The 16,211-nt window shown below is 33.6% G+C and overlaps 3 protein-coding genes across 9 annotated transcripts in view; 2 read left to right on the forward strand and 1 right to left on the reverse strand.

Annotated features, from left to right (window-relative positions):
- Positions 1 to 9,964, forward strand: part of LOC126914152 (EGFR adapter protein-like) — a 278,807-nt gene extending 268,843 nt beyond the window's left edge. For 5 of the 6 annotated variants that reach the window (XM_050717733.1, XM_050717732.1, XM_050717731.1 and 2 more), the window contains 5 exons: positions 2,411 to 2,599; positions 3,658 to 4,097; positions 4,516 to 4,734; positions 5,161 to 5,332; positions 7,596 to 9,964. In XM_050717733.1, the coding sequence (XP_050573690.1) occupies positions 2,411 to 2,599; positions 3,658 to 4,097; positions 4,516 to 4,734; positions 5,161 to 5,332; positions 7,596 to 7,805 (1,230 nt within the window). In that variant the 3' untranslated portion in view covers positions 7,806 to 9,964. The remainder of the gene's footprint in view (positions 1 to 2,410; positions 2,600 to 3,657; positions 4,098 to 4,515; positions 4,735 to 5,160; positions 5,333 to 7,595) is intronic. The other variant, XM_050717735.1, reaches the window with a different exon arrangement.
- A 152-nt stretch (positions 9,965 to 10,116) lies between these two features.
- LOC126914155 (DDB1- and CUL4-associated factor 13) lies at positions 10,117 to 13,015 on the reverse strand. The gene is made up of 7 exons (XM_050717746.1): positions 12,802 to 13,015; positions 12,248 to 12,642; positions 12,000 to 12,168; positions 11,780 to 11,927; positions 11,394 to 11,694; positions 11,148 to 11,311; positions 10,117 to 11,066 (listed from the first exon to the last, which is right to left on the reverse strand). Exons 1-7 carry the CDS (start codon positions 12,869 to 12,871, stop codon positions 10,979 to 10,981), a joined length of 1,335 nt encoding a protein of 444 aa, XP_050573703.1. The 5' UTR covers positions 12,872 to 13,015; the 3' UTR covers positions 10,117 to 10,978.
- A 685-nt stretch (positions 13,016 to 13,700) lies between these two features.
- Positions 13,701 to 16,168, forward strand: LOC126914163 (protein FAM162B). Of its 2 annotated transcripts, none has more exons than XM_050717759.1 (4): positions 13,701 to 14,012; positions 15,098 to 15,258; positions 15,345 to 15,438; positions 15,592 to 16,168. In XM_050717759.1, exons 2-4 carry the CDS (start codon positions 15,099 to 15,101, stop codon positions 15,806 to 15,808), a joined length of 471 nt encoding a protein of 156 aa, XP_050573716.1. In that variant the 5' UTR covers positions 13,701 to 14,012; position 15,098; the 3' UTR covers positions 15,809 to 16,168. The 2 variants fall into 2 exon arrangements, with proteins under 2 accessions (XP_050573716.1, XP_050573715.1); XM_050717758.1 differs by lacking the exon at positions 13,701 to 14,012 and adding an exon at positions 14,392 to 14,546.
- The last annotated feature ends 43 nt before the right edge of the window (positions 16,169 to 16,211 follow it).

Genomic DNA, 16,211 nt, shown 5'->3' on the forward strand with positions numbered 1-16,211 from the left:
TATTTATATAAAATGTTTACATTATTAATAAATGCCTATAAGTATGAATTTTTCTGTACATAAAAATTTGCAAATTTGTCGTGATTTTAAAACTCTGTGATAATAATAATAAAACAATATTTTCTACACGCGATAAATTACTATCAACAGGAAACAAATAAGTTATCGTTTCTCTTACAATGTAAAGATCCGGCATATCCTGTAAATGAAAGTAAAAATGAAAATGAAAATGAAAAATGAAAAAACGGAGCAATTTATCAGGGATCGAATATACTTAAAAATAACTAACAAGTAGAAGGTCTCAAATTTGATGATTGTCACCCGTACCTTTAAATTTCGAAGAAGAACTTTATTTTATCCGTTACCATTAATAGTAGGAACACACTTTTCGCGCTACGTTTAATTTAATTTACTACATTACAATTAGGCCCAGTTATAAATATAAAAATATGTATATTTATCGTTTAGTTCGATAATCTGTTAAAGTACATTGTTGCTAGAACACGGTATTAAGTTTGGAGGGTTAATGAAACTTTTAAGTAATGCAATAAACGTTTGTTCCATTACAAGTCACTACTATACATAAAAATGCAAATAGTTGAGCGTTTTTGAGCTACTTGATTTTTGAAATTTGGAGTCCTTTTATGTGACTTAGATATAAATTATGTTGTTCAATATTTGAAATTTTCATAATATTACATATAATATCACGATATTAACATAATTCGAATTTTAAACATATTTTCTTACGATTAAAAGCATCAAACAGGAAAAATAAATATCGAGATATAGAATCATCTAAAACGTATAATGAGTATAATTGAAATGTTCAATTCGCCAGTTGGCGCATAAATTTTAAAATCGTTATTAAAAAAGAAACTTTAAAAATATAAGAGTTTATATTTCATATTTTGTATAAAAACTGGTTAAGATGTGGATAGATGTTACTTGTCGAATATTTCTACAGAGAAGAAACTCGATTAACGTTGACTAACTTTCTGTCGAATTTTATCAACAACCGCAGCAAATAACGAAAAAGGAAAGGAAAGAGATCGTCTTCCCAGTGACATACGTTTAAAACGTCTGTAAATAAAGCGACATAACTTCCAAAAGCTCAGTTCCAAGTAGCTCAGCAATTTACGAATCTCCGCTTTTACATTAAAGTAAATTTGTAACAGTAAACAGGAAGGAACCTGCTGCGTAAAGTTTGTCGCCAATGAAGCTACCTAAAAGTTTCATTAAAACCAGCACCTCTCTCTCCTCCCTCTAAAAATACTAAAGAGCCTGTACGAAAAATTAAGAAAATTGCTCATCAAATTTACGAACAAGATAATTTTCGTCTCGTGTACTTTCGAATGTAAGAAAAAGTCAGTCAGAATGATATCTGACGTCTCACGGGAGCATCAGTCTCCAGTAGAGGTGTCCCATTTACAGGCCACGTTAATTATAAATTCGACCCAAGTCTCTCGGCTCCATCGTGTTTCCAAGTAAACGGTCAGTCCGTCGCGGTATGTCCGCTGGTTCTCCCTACGCAATCGTCCTGGGAATCGTAAGATTCTATCGATAAACTATTTATTAGTTTTCAAGTTACGTCACCAGGCGAATTCGAGACCCCTGCACGATTCCCGTATCAAAATTCGCAAGTGAAACTTCGTAGCTGCCCGCTATATATCTGACGTTTACTGTCTGACAGGTTAAACATTCGACACGATCCCACTGCCTTCGTTCTATTTCTTGTAGCTTCTTGGTTACTGATTTTCTAGTGAGACCTATTTCCACGATATTTGCCGGCTGAAAACGTTAAATGCGAAATGTTAAGTGGTTTGCATATTTAACGTGTGACTTGTAGCTTGTTCGATATTTCGGTTTAAGCGGACAGAATATTTGCGCGACAAAATTTCTATCGCTTCGATATTCGATATTCAGCTACGTTGATCTAGCAAGAAACTCAGAAATTGTGCGACTATAAGTTATCACTGTCGTTTGCATTATGTGACGTCTGTCGCGTGACCATTTCCATTGGCATATCGAATTTTTGTTTTCATGTATTCGAAATAAATCTGTTCTTTGTCCTTTGAGGCGAGATCAGTCGTCGAACGATTTTGAGCACTCGCATTTTTCAGGAAGAAAATAAAATAGAAATATATAGGATAGAATTGATAGAACTGGCCGATAAAATTGATATTTCTAAAACTTGAAACCTTCTCGCTCGCCTTAAATGTACTTGCAGAGTTTAAGTCGTGCTAAGTGTAAAATAGCAGCGTGAAGGATATTTATTGCATACTATGTTCGGTCTCTGGACGAGCATTAACGCCGCTGGCTCGAAGTGTTGCCATAGCAAAAAGATGCCAGGCATACGAGCGATCGCAAGTTCGTTAGGAGTTTAACGATCAGTTTCTTTTTGTCGCAGAACAAATCGCTGGCTGGCGACAGCTCGATCGCCGGCGCGGGAGGTGTTTGCAGGAATTCGTCTTCGAATTCGTGGCTAAAAAGTCGGACGTCGCCCACGTCCAGAACTGGAAGCGGCTCGTCTGCGGCGGACATGAACGTACAGCTCGGCAGCGCCGGCTCGCCCACGCTGCGACTCGCTAGCGTGAAGGTGAGCTCACGCGTTCATTCTCTTCCCCTAGTACTTTCGCTCAATGGGTTTTTCAACGCGCGACGTTATTTCACGCCGCTATTCGCCACGGATTTTGAGTCAGACTCACGCTGCCGCCCATAAGCATGTACAGGCCAATACCTGACATATTTGCTGGAAATAGAACGTTTTTCGCTATATAACAATAAAATTTTATATCGTCTAACAAGAAGTGATTTTTCACGGAAAAAAGGTAAATCGAAGACGAGGAACAACATTTTATAAAATAAGGTATAATTCTTTTTTGACTCGTAGCGAATATGTGTATAATGATTTAATTTTCAATTGCATCGCAATTTGATAGGTTTTAGTAAACACGTCCCTTTTTATAGAATCTACTATCTTATCGGTATAGTAAGTTAAATATTGGATAAAATAAAAGGTTTAACCAAGGGACATATAAATAATTATCTGGATCGTGGTGTATTAAATTATTACTTGGAAGCTAAGTGCCCGATCGATATATTTTCAAAATCGACTTTCCTGAAGGCGAACTTTCGCTTGAAAAATTGTACCGTGTAACATAAGTAAAGTAACTTTATTTACATTAAAAACGATTCTTTACGAGGAATATAATCCTGTCTCCGCTCTCTGTGAACAAAAATCGTGTAACAGCAAGTTATCGTTATCACTCTCGATCCTTTCACAGCGCGATAAAACGAAGAATTCAGAACAAACTATTTAGAAAGTTGTTGTTTCTTGTCCTCGATATATCTTGTATTTTTGACACGAGATACAAAAAGTATCGTACGTACTTTTAGCTTTTCGCGAACAATAATCTCAGATAACATCGCGTTATGCACATGCACAGCAACACGTAAGATACGAAATCTGCGCTACAATCGACGGTTTATTCGAACCTGTCTCGCTATGAAAGAGTTAACAACAAAGAGATTAGAGAAAATCGAACACGTCCTTGTACTTGTAGCAGTTTCTGTCGAGATTCTCTTGTTCTCTATAACCAACGCCGTTAAATCGTACTGCGAACATTAATCGACTTTTTCTTCGCACCAAACCAGACACCGAACTCGATCCCGGGTCTACGGCCGACGCACAACTTTACGAACGTCCTCGGCCCTATTACGAACGAGGATGAGCCAAAGAGTATCTCTCAGCAGAGCACACCGAGCAGCGATGAGAGCAACTCACCGACGGAACTAAACTCGTACAAGAGACTAACGGACAAGCCACCTCTGATAAAGCGGCTGGCGATGGGTTTGACAGGTGGACGTGACGTTCTTGGACTGAACGGTGAGGATGACAGCTGCCCCCTCGTCAGTGGTAGCAGCACACCGACGAGCCCATCAAACAGGCCGCATTCTGGGGGTTATATAAACGAGGCGATCATCGACTCTGAGGGTACGAGGCCGACCTACAACAAGATACCCCCGTCTGAGAGCCTGGATAATACTATCAACGCGTCTATTACCGCGAAAAACTTCAACATTGAGAACAACAGGTAATCTCGTAAGAGGAACTATCTTATAGTTAGATCCGTAGCCCTTAATTCCTAAGAAACAATTCGACCGATCTCACGATTTTGATGAAACTTTGCGCAAGCGTTCGTCAGACTTAGACTAAGAATTTAGCGGCAATTTGTTCGTGGCCAGTTTTTAGTTTAAAGGGAGACATCTCCTTTTATCGGAGTCAGTCGTTCGATGCAAGCGTTTGTAAGTCGTAAACGAGAAAAGATACGAAAGAGAATCGAGAACAAGTAATGTCACACGGAGAAGCATTTTATCGTACATAAATTTGTTTTCAATTGTTTCGCTGTTATTGGCGTTTGATCGGAGGATAGGGGTCGTTTCCTATGTCTATTCTTGCTTTCAACGATTCGTGATAGTAAGTACGTTACATTCGAATTACTACATTTGCAGGATAGGACACAATTCTCCGAGCTCTGGCACAGAAACAGAATTCAAATCGAAGAGAAGATCTCAGATCAGCACTTCGAGCAGTTCGGTACCCGCTGATGGAAGCACGCACGGTTCCACACCGACCCCACCACCTCTTCCTGAAAGAACGGATAGTCTCAATAATCGCAGTGAAGAAGCTGAACTGCGCAAAGCTCCCTGGTTCCAGGCTGGAATACCAAGGTACTTGATTCATACGCTAGACAATAGTAGGAATATCATTCTCGAGATCTTTCCAGGGAATTATGGCTTTATTAAGATAATCGACATGTACGTATGCGACAGTAAACAAGACGTCTCACTTATACAAACATTTTTGATACAATGTACTAGAAACATTATACGAAAGTATGAAAAGACAACAATATTAATTTTAATATTTAATTATTATACGATCTATATGTTCGTTATTTGATACGTAGATATTCGAGTATCCAGACGCATATATTTTTTAACTCGATTGGATCTACTATCGTTTTGTGTTCTCGTATGATACGCCTAGCATGGTTAATAGGAAGTCGTAGTTGGTGTCTCGCAGTAATTGTTATTTCTACTACTTATTTATACAAATTTGCATTTTCACGGTGTCGTGGTCATTTATGATTCCAGGGAAATAACGCTGGAAGTGTTGAGCCAAGAGCCGGAAGGAGCCTTCATGGTGAGAGAGAGCACCAGTAAACCCGGATGTTATGCCCTTTCGCTTCGAGTGCCGCGCGAATTCCAACCAAGCGGAATAGCCCATTATCTCATAATGCGCACGAACAAAGGCTACAAAATCAAGGTAAATCTCTCCTCGAGTCATCACGAGGGACGGTCTTTCTCGTGAATGTCTTTAGCCGTCTACGAAACGTCTGCGCTTAAATACAGTAATTAACACTTTCGCCGTGACAGTTTAAATTCGTTTTATCTACAATTATAATTCATTTCGCCACACACGAGGCAAGCACGATCTGCCAATTAAACGCCGGGTAAAAGAAAGACAACTGAAACGAAGTTTAGCAATTTAATTTGTACAGTAAGCTTCGTTAAGTGAATGATACGACACGATATAAGCACCTCTGACCTACTCAAACTTGTAAGTTTTTAAGCAAGTCAAACTAAAAGGTACTTGCAACAGATATATATATATCTAAAAACAAATACAAGTATGTACGTCTAAAGATCGCCACTCGTTCAATATCATCACTCTATTCAATGCAAAGAAGAGTTTTATTGAATCTAACTTTACTTAATCGACTTTGTTACGTCTATTTATTATAGAGATACAAAATATGATCTTTTACAACCATCGAGTTTTGTTTTATTCTTTTAGAGAGAATAGGGTTCATAAGAGAAAGCAAAAATTGTTTGAAACTATTGAAACAGATAAAACTTCCTATAAGAAACGAAATTGTTTGTTTGTCACGAAAGGGAAGAGACTATGAAAATTCTATGCCGATTTTTCCCAGGATGCAAATTATTCGTATCGTGATCAAATTAATAGTTACGTTAGATTTGCTAATAACAGGAAACTCGCTATTTCTATTCTTCGGTTTTAGTACATATGGTGTACGTACATACTTGAACATGCATAAACTCACTTTCTTAACTTCGTTTATTGCGAGATGATAGAATTCATCGCAAACCTATACGCGTAGTCTTTGGAAATAAAGCGTTCTTTTTTTGGAATGTACAACGAATAAAACGAAGGGACACCGTTAAAGAAGAATTCGCAACTGTGCTGCTTTGTACGCAGAAGTTAATCATCACAGAGTAATATCGCGTTTGGACCGAAGCTTTCAGTTCTGAAATATTATAATGGAGACATTGTGCAAGTACAAAGCGACTCTGGTTGCGTATTTTGCCATTTGGCTACGCGTATTTAAATGTACGGACTTCCCTTGTAGGATAAATTAAATGGGTCCGCGGACTTTGATAATCTCCGAAACGAGTATAAATGAGTTTTGTTGGATGTACCGTAGGGAAATCAAAACTCATCCCTACTCTTTCATCTGGAATTGCATTGCCGTAGCAACACGCGATGAGATTCGAATATGTACGGCGGATGATAATTTTGACGTACAATGTTTCTCATTGATTTGCTTCGTAGACGAATAATATAATATATTAAACACAGTCGATTTATGCAATTGAATTATACCTACACCATAGATATATTTTCAGTAATTATCCGCACCTATGTATACGATATTAAATCATGCTGTTGTTCATATCGCATAATATCAAATTATCGTAACGATCGTAATTTTGTAGACACTTCCGATGACTTAACAAGAAGAACGATACGAATGTAAAGTTAAGATCATTACACAGGTAACAAAGTGCGCTATCGAAACACTTTTGGAGCTTATTAAAACAGCATGTTTAAGTATAGTGACATCGAGAGAAATTCAGCTGATATCAGATGAAGTTGCTTTTCTTCGGAAACTTATTCAGAGAATTATTGTTAAATGCAATAATTTACAGAGCAGTTTAAACATTCATTAAGCGCTCCATAAAAAATTTGTCTAATCGTTTTGTTAATATAAAACATGTTCGAAATATCGTCACATATAAAGTTACGCTGCTTGAATTAACGATTGTAAAATTATATTTGTTTGAACTAATTAGTACACACTTTTGCAAATGTCACATCCGTTTTTAATTTTCCATACGCCAAAACAATATGCTATTTTCATTTACAAAATCATTTTAATCACGCCGATAACAAACAAAATAGTATCAATGGTAGGATAGAAATCGCGATATTGTTCGTAAGCATGAATAGATTCAAAAATAATAGATCCACATGAAATCGAGATTTATAAAGTTTATATACCTCTGCTATACATATGCTATACATCGCTGGCGGATTCTTCAAAAGCTGTACTCTACACTTTCGATTTATTTCTTTCTTTTTTCAATTATCATTAACCAAAAGATATCTTCATGCTTTTTGAAAAATCTCCTTTCCCAATCGTAAAACGACAGAGATTGAAAAATATGAATAATCTAATATCCAGAATGAATAATAACTGTACGCACTGTCCTTCTGTTTGTTGCAGGGCTTCACAAAGGAATTCACAACTCTGACCGCCCTAATTACTCATCACTCGGTGATGCCAGAATTACTGCCGTGCCCGTTGTCATTAAGTCGATACAACCCTAGCTTTGTGAAAAGCGATTCCAACAAAGACTTCGCGGACATCGATTCAGACCCCGATTACAATACCTTAGCCGATTTCCGTAAAATGATGGCTGACCTGAACGTCTAGAAAAAGCTGGCAATCAGGACGATCTGGTAAAATCGATGCTTTCACCGACGCTCTTCGAACCGAACGATTAAAGCGAATTCGTTCAGACTACGAGAAATTGAAACGCGTTTCACGATACAATCGTGTACGAGATCACGTAAATGCGGGTACAGGCACGAAGAGTTCGTGAAATCATTGAAACGTGTTTTTATCTTGAATTTCATATCGTCCTCGGTCGATCATGTTCGTCGATTAATAAAGAAATTTCTTGATCGCGTAACGAGCTAATTTGCTGCAACGATTCATCGCATACTCGAGAATGAAATGCGTCGCACGTTCGAATGATTCTCTACGTTGCCGCGGTGATATGTATTTCATAAGTCATCGATAACGATAGGAAACATAGCGTAAGTAATTTAACGACCGCCGCTATTCATGGAAATAACAGCGAATCAAAAGTCGGAGGACGCATAGCAGGGAAACTGATTCCTTATTTTATAGATCGAGTCGCAGGGTTCGCGTTAAATCGACGAGAAACTATCGATATCCATTTCACTGAATTAATTCGTTAACAGTCCACGAGGATCGCTCGACGCGTGCCGATACGCCTTGACGCTGACTCTGCGATAGAAAATTTCGAATGACAACTAGTTTACAGCATTTTCGATGAGCTAGTTTATTGTAGAATTTGGATGGAATAAAAGTTATCACAAAAAATGAGATAAGTATATTTTTTAATGTTACTGCGAATGTCTCTTGAATGGTTTTCTCGTTCCGGACGAATGTGTGAAATCTTATACTGTTGAATTTAGTTTAGAAATCGAAGGTTATTTGACAGCGTTGCATTACCCGACAACAATCGTCAAAGCAGAAACAAAAGAAAAAAAAAATGATAAAATTTACCAATAAAATATTATCAGAGGAGTTCAACATATTTAGCAGATCGATGTACGTGACTTTGAACAGGACGACAATGCAATGAGATTTTTCGTAATTTTCGATCGATTGAAAGGAGGATTATTAAAATCCTTCGAGGATTCTACCATTAGAATTTCACGCGGCTAAATAGTGTTTTACAAAATTAATGTAAATGTGTTTATATGTATATAAATTATAATTATTGTTATACGATACTACTCATATTTAATTAAATGACATTGACGGCATCGTTAGGAGGAACTATACCCATGAGACAGTGACAACAGGAAGCGTAGAATACCATGGAATTTTGAAGCCGACGAAAGAAATAATTTTACACTGATAATTTAATTGCTCGACTAACCTAGTCTTGTACAGAATTTATGCGCGCATAGTTGATATTAAAAAAAGAGAAGAAGGAAAGAATAAGCAACTGTATAATCATATGTGCGTATTAATTAACATACAATCGATAAACGAGAAAAATCGGAGACTATGTGCCGCTTTTTATACGCCCAAGGACATGAAATTTTAAGAATACAATTCGATAGAAATCTTGCTTCATCGTTTTTTCGATATACGAAATAACAAGGAATGATAAATTAAAATTTAGATAACTATCATCGAATTCATCGAATAATATGAACGCGTTAGATCAGATTTTAGAAAACGGCAGACTGTCGTTGATTTATCCTACAAAGTAACGCGAATGAGACACATGATAACTGACAAATAATAAAATAGTATTTTAATAAGGAGTTTACCCACGTTCAAATATCTGGTATTAAATTAAACACAATACCCAATCCCTACAATGCTAGAGCATTTACGTATAAAATCGATAAATGTGTCTTGTATTCGTTTATTTAAACCGTATCAACACGAAAATGTAACATCTACAATGCGGACTTGAAAATATAAGATAAGCAAAAATACGAAGACTAAAATCACTTACTTAGCCATCTTTGACAAAAACATGAAATAAGACTTCAACATGATTTTTAGCTAGTTTGTGAACGTTCACCGTACTTCGACATTGAAAAGAAGGTATAGAATGATCTGCGTATTGCCAAATTGATAAACATTTATTAAGATAAATGCGCAAAGAAAATAGAAGGAAATTAATAAATCGTTGTAAGCTACGCTAAGCAAGACATTAATCACTGCTTGAAGTTTGTAACGTTTTACGAATTATTATAGCAATGCGTTGTATAATTTCAATAAAATTATTTATTACAATAAATATTAGACATTATAGTCAATATTTTAGTCCATAATGTGTATCCATAAAAATATTATCCATTGTCGAAAACATTACGTGGTATATGAAATACCTGTTTCTTTAAACATTAAATTTCATATCGAATATGATTTAGCATCACAAGGTAATATTTCTTATAAGAATAACAGAAAATTGAATCATGTAATTCTTTATTTTGAAATTTAGGAAATTAGTATTAAACGAATGTAGCGTATACAGGATGATTTTCTTGTTAGTTAACTCAAAGGAAATGTAATAACACTCTGTTTATATATATATATCAAGTAATAATATGTCCTCAGAATCTGATATCAGTCCTGTGTTAGGACAAAAACAACTATGTGTGTATTATTAGTCGCATCGCCTTTGAATCAACTAGAGAATTACCCCGTATAACAACAAATTCATAAATTTTAACATTTGCTTTAAAATAAAAAATAAGTTTTGTCTTGATAAACAAATATGCATAAGCAGTATAAAATTAATCTTGAACAGATATTTCATGTTCATCAAACGTTATAATTTACTATGATTGGTATATCCAAAAAATAAATTTATACATTTAGATGAAATGCTGGCATACCTTGTTTATAACATTACGTAAATTACCGTTTATATTGAATTTTGTAAAATTATACAAATTATAATACAATGTGGTAAACTCCATTTTGTCTTTATTTTTAACCCTTTGCGGACGGAACGGTTCAAAGTCAACCGTACCGTGGGGCCGAAATGCTGTCGCGATAGTCATTTAAAATTGCCACGCACATTTCTGCTTAGGCGCGCTTTTCGTTCATAGATGTTAAATTCTAGACATAAGTACATGCACAGATTCTCCACAGGATAAATAAAATGATACACATATGAGTCTTTCGGTTCTATCAATTATTTTCGCCAAATGCATATATGTTCCTCGACCAAATTGATGGCTTACGCAGAACGCATATATGCGGCGGTAGTCCGCAAAGGACTAATCAGCATAAAAATTTATAATACTATAATACATAATTGTGTATTATATTTCTTGTTGAACAACATTCTTGCTTCTTTCCGAAACAAAAGGTACCGCACCCCTTTTAGAATGAGCTCGTCTATTAGCCTCCCTGAAATAAAGTAAATAAATTATAGCAAAAATATTTCATACTTTAAATATTTCAGATCTCTTTTGAAGTAATAGTACACACTTTCGTTTACTTTTCTGGCGAATTGTACGTAATTCAGCCTTTGCATTGTAAACATGTTTTGGAACCTGTCTATGTCGAGAAATTCGCTTAACTTGGGGATGTGCAGAAAACTTCTCTTTCAAAGCTTCGCTGTAATTTAATGCTGTTCTTTCTCTAGGTCTCAACTGCAATTATACATTTTATTATCTTTAATGCGTAAAATAGTAAAAGGAAGAAATACAAAATATAATTGGAATAATTACATACCACACCCAATTTTTCTGATGCCTTTGCTTTCCATACACGAATATTCATTTCGTCACTACCACTAACAATATATTTATTGTCAAGAGACCAGGCCATGCATGTTAATCTTTGCATGCGTTTTGTATGGTAAACTTCTCGAGAACGACCTTTGTTTACCTCAAAAATGCGAATAGATTTATCGTAACTACCAGACACAAATTCTTTACCAGTCGGCGAGTAATCCACATCAATTACAGCCTGTACATGGTCCATATGCACATTTACTGGTGTTCTCAACTTACGAATGTCATAAGTATATAAACTAAATAAGAAAACATGTTACAGTCAATTTCTCTATATAATCTTTGATATCAAATAACACGATATATCGTCTTCCTCAAACTTACTTATAATCTTCATTAGCACATGTAAAAGTAACAGCCTCCATAGGGTTCCAAGACAATTTATTAGTTCTTAACCTCATATATACTTTTCGCAATGGTCCTGTTTCTCTGGCATCGTACAGAATTATACTACGGTCACTTGCACAAGCAGCTGCAAAATTCATATGTACTTATAATGTTGAAATATGATCCTCATTAGGTACAATAATCGATAATTTTATACCAAATAAATTGGACTGCACAGGATTATATTTAATATCGTACAAACTATCAACACCCCATTTAAATGTACGAATTGGTTCATTCCTTGTTTCTTCCCATAAATGGCATACTTCGCCACATGTTACAAATATTGGCTGACTTCGGTGATGAGAGATTCCACTTATTATAGTCTATAAAATATTCATATATTTTGAATCAATATAGTAAAATAATATTTATTTTTTTGTTCTTTAATATTTAATATCCTACTTTACTAATAACTGTATTTAGTGGTTCTTCCTCGCCGAATGATGATTTTTCTGATTTCCATGTTTTAATAGTCTTATCATCACCAACAGAGATAAAGTTTTCGCCACTTAGGCTAAATACAATTCCCCGTATTATGCCATCATGTGCCAAAATGTTACGTGTACATATTTTATGTATAAGATTCCATACTCTTATTTCTCCATCAAAAGCTCCACTAAGTAGAATAGACAACTGAGAAGGATGTTTACATAAGCAAGACACACCATCTTTATGTCCTTCTAAACATCCTACAAAAGGTTTTGCAAATACTTTTTCTAACTTTACTGCATTTAAAGCTCTGGTATACTCTCTTGCTGCTTCAAAAGGATGTAATGCCGGATCATAATTCCTAGGCACTACAAACAAAAAATGTACAAAATTAGTTAATAATCCATTTGAATAAAATATTATAAATGTTGCATTATACGATAAGAAATGTGGAAATATTTATAAAGAAAGTTTACTTTATAATTATTTGTTATTTCAAACAATATGTATGTTAAAATAAAACTAACCTTTGTAAATATCACGTTTCGTTTCTCTTAAATATTCATCTGGATTTCTTGTCAGAACTTTCACTTTCATTTTGCAAGTAATTTAATTCAATAAAATTTCTATCAACGTATATTCTTTTAGTAAAATACGTTACACATACATTAAACATGTGCGATAAATGTTTAGCACTTGTACTCTTGTAAATTGTAATCAGGGAGTTATAAGTTTTAAACTATGGATACATAGAATAAAAATTAAATTCCTAGAAGTTTTAGAAATATTCAATAATTATTCAATAAAGTATTCAATCAAATATCTACTATGTCTAAAATAATAAAAATCGGTATTCATTATTGTTTTTCTGTGATTTTCAATTTTTATATATAGGTTTTGATTTGTAGGATTCAAAAATGCAAGTTATAAGTTATGGAATCTAGTGGTTCAAAAATTATGGCTATATAAAACGAAGCATTTTTAGGGTTTTTTACACTTTACTTTGGTACCATATTGCCTTCTATTCATACTTCGTCCAATGAATAGATTGCACAAACGACATCTGATTGGTCCGCACAGGCGAGCTCTCATATTCATTCATGTACTCTCAACTTTCATTCATCTTATTTAAAAACGTAATGTCTTCGCATCGTTTCTATCAATGATACTATCAAATCAATATTCTTATAGCAGCAAAAATGTCGCCACGAAAATTCACACGATCGGCAACTTCATTGTCATGGAAGCGACCTCTTCCCTCATTCAGTCCATAACTGACTGCCAATTGGTTTCTATTCTTTAAATACATATTATCAGGAGCTATAGTTAAATTCGTGCAAAATTAGTTTGTACTAACGTTTGTTAACGAAAAATAAATCTTGACTTAAATCAAAACCAATCTCGGGTTTAGTTACAAATCCCACACTGTGATTAATTGTTCTATGTACCTTCACGGAATGAAAAGAAATAAAAAATGAAACAGAAAAGGCTACAAAAAAGCAATAAAGAAGAAGATAAAACGAAAAGAAACGTAGCGATAAAAAAAAAAGCACAAATGAATCTTCCGAACGCATTAGAAAAGCTATTATTTGCAGGCCTTGAGGCATTGAGTCAGGGTGAAAGACCAAATATGCAAATTATATATATAACATATAAAAATGCATTTGACTTAACCCGCCAAAGTGACTGCCACTTACGTGCAATCAGTGACTCCATGGACACCATTCATTGAATGGAGGTAATATGGCATCAAAATAACTTGTAAAATACCCTAAAAATGCCCTGTTTTACATAATCATAACTTTTGAACCACTGAGTTCCGCAACTTAAAACTTACATTTTCGAATTCTACGAATCGGAAACTATAAAATTGCAAATAAAATAATCAATAATTTTCGGTTCCTTGAAATAAAGATCAGCCTATTTTTTCCAAACTAATTAACTAAAAGAGAATGGAATTATTTATACGTATACTTATCTTGATATGGGGAACAATTATTTTCTATTTTCCTTTATTTACCAAATCATTACACCTTTCCATAAATAATATATAATAAAGGTTTCGAATATGTTTTTGTTAATTCCGATTAAAAGTTTAAACATAAAAATTATTTGTATTAAATACATGCGTATACGATATGCATACATATCTTAACAGTTCGTATATATGCGTGTGTTCCTATATCCATGATATCCCTACTGTGTTTAAGTTAGTAGTACCTAAACGATTAACAGAAAGAAGTGGTCAGCTCATGAACATAAATCATTAAAAGTAAGTTAGGTGATCAATTTTTCTGGACTGTGATAGTCAGTAAATTAAAAAATTACATAAACGAATAAATTGAGTTAATTGCTACGTAGAATGATATAAGATAACAAAATACAAATATTCAATTAATTAATTTTGTAATATAATTAAGCAAGGTCAAAATGTTACTTTTGAAATATAGTTAGTCTGTTTTAAAATACAATTTATTAATAGATATGTAACCTATAAAAATTACGTGAAAGAAGATGCACAAGTATTTAATACATTTATAAAACATATTTTGAAGTATTCTTGATTTTCTAAATCCCTAATAAATTTCGTAATATACAATAAACAATTTTTTTTTTAAATTAAATTAACGGAATGTGGGAAAATATAAATATTATGTTATATTAGTACTTGAATAGTACTTTTTTGCATTTACACATTGTAATGTTTACACTTCGTTATATTTATATTTAATTAATTAAATGTATGAATATATGTTATGGTTTTATGAATTAAAGGTGTAATATTTAATATAAATAAACTATAAATAGTATTTATTGTTGTAGAATGTTCTGTACAAGATTGATCAGGCAATTTAAATTATTAAGAATAAGGCAATTACATTCGACTTTTGTAAGAAATGAAAATAAATCTGTTAGTGAGAATTCTAAAACTACTGAAACGTCGCAATCTACAGGTCAGAAGGAACAAGTTGATTTTGTAAGAGGTATATCATTCATATTTTTAACTTTAATGTTCTTAATTTTATCCAAAATATATGTCCAAAATATATGAACAATTGTGTCACTTTAGGACCACCTATGGTTGCTCTATCTAATATTGATAAAAGAATATTAGTTTGGGTCAAACGATATCCTAGTCTGGATCAAGTTCCAGATTATGTCTCGTAAGTTAGTTGAAAACAAACTTCTATTAAAATAAGAATTACAAGTACCAGAAGATAAAAATAAATTCCATTTCTTGATGCAATATAAAAAATAATTTCATTTGCTTAAATATTATATATATTAAATATTTTGTGTTTTGATTACTTTACTAGTTATCAATGTATCCAGCATGCACATACTAAGGCAAGAATTCGTATATGCTTTTTTATGATGTTTCTTGCAATAATTATCTGTATCTCAGCTGTAATGATTGGAAAAAAAGATGTTGCAGCTGGAAAAAATATAGCAACAGAAAGGATGAAATGGTATATGGAAGTAAAAGAAAAAGGTAGAAAAGAAGCAGCTGAAAATGCTGAGAGAGCACAATAATGTTTTACCTACCTTTAATAATAAATATACCTTAGTTATATATGTATATATGAAAAAAGTATCTTTTTTGTAGTATTTAAATTCATGTTCAAAATATTTTTTTGATTTGCCCTTTTTCTTTGTTACTATTTTGCTGTATTAATTAATATGATTATTGATCTATGAAATATCGTTTGAGATGTCTAAGTTATTGCATATTACTTTAATAATTCAAGAAATATATTTTTGTAACAGATATAAATGAGATTAGTTTTAAAATGTTGGTAAACTAATACTCAATAGTCAGTGATAATGATAATATGTGATAAAATAAACATTGATAATAAACACTAATAAATAAAGAAATAAATGTAAAGATGCCTCAAGGTTTTTCTATTATACCCGACATATGCATATATCCTGC

Source organism: Bombus affinis, chromosome 3 (genome assembly GCF_024516045.1).
Source record: "Bombus affinis isolate iyBomAffi1 chromosome 3, iyBomAffi1.2, whole genome shotgun sequence".
NCBI lineage: Eukaryota > Metazoa > Arthropoda > Insecta > Hymenoptera > Apidae > Bombus > Bombus affinis.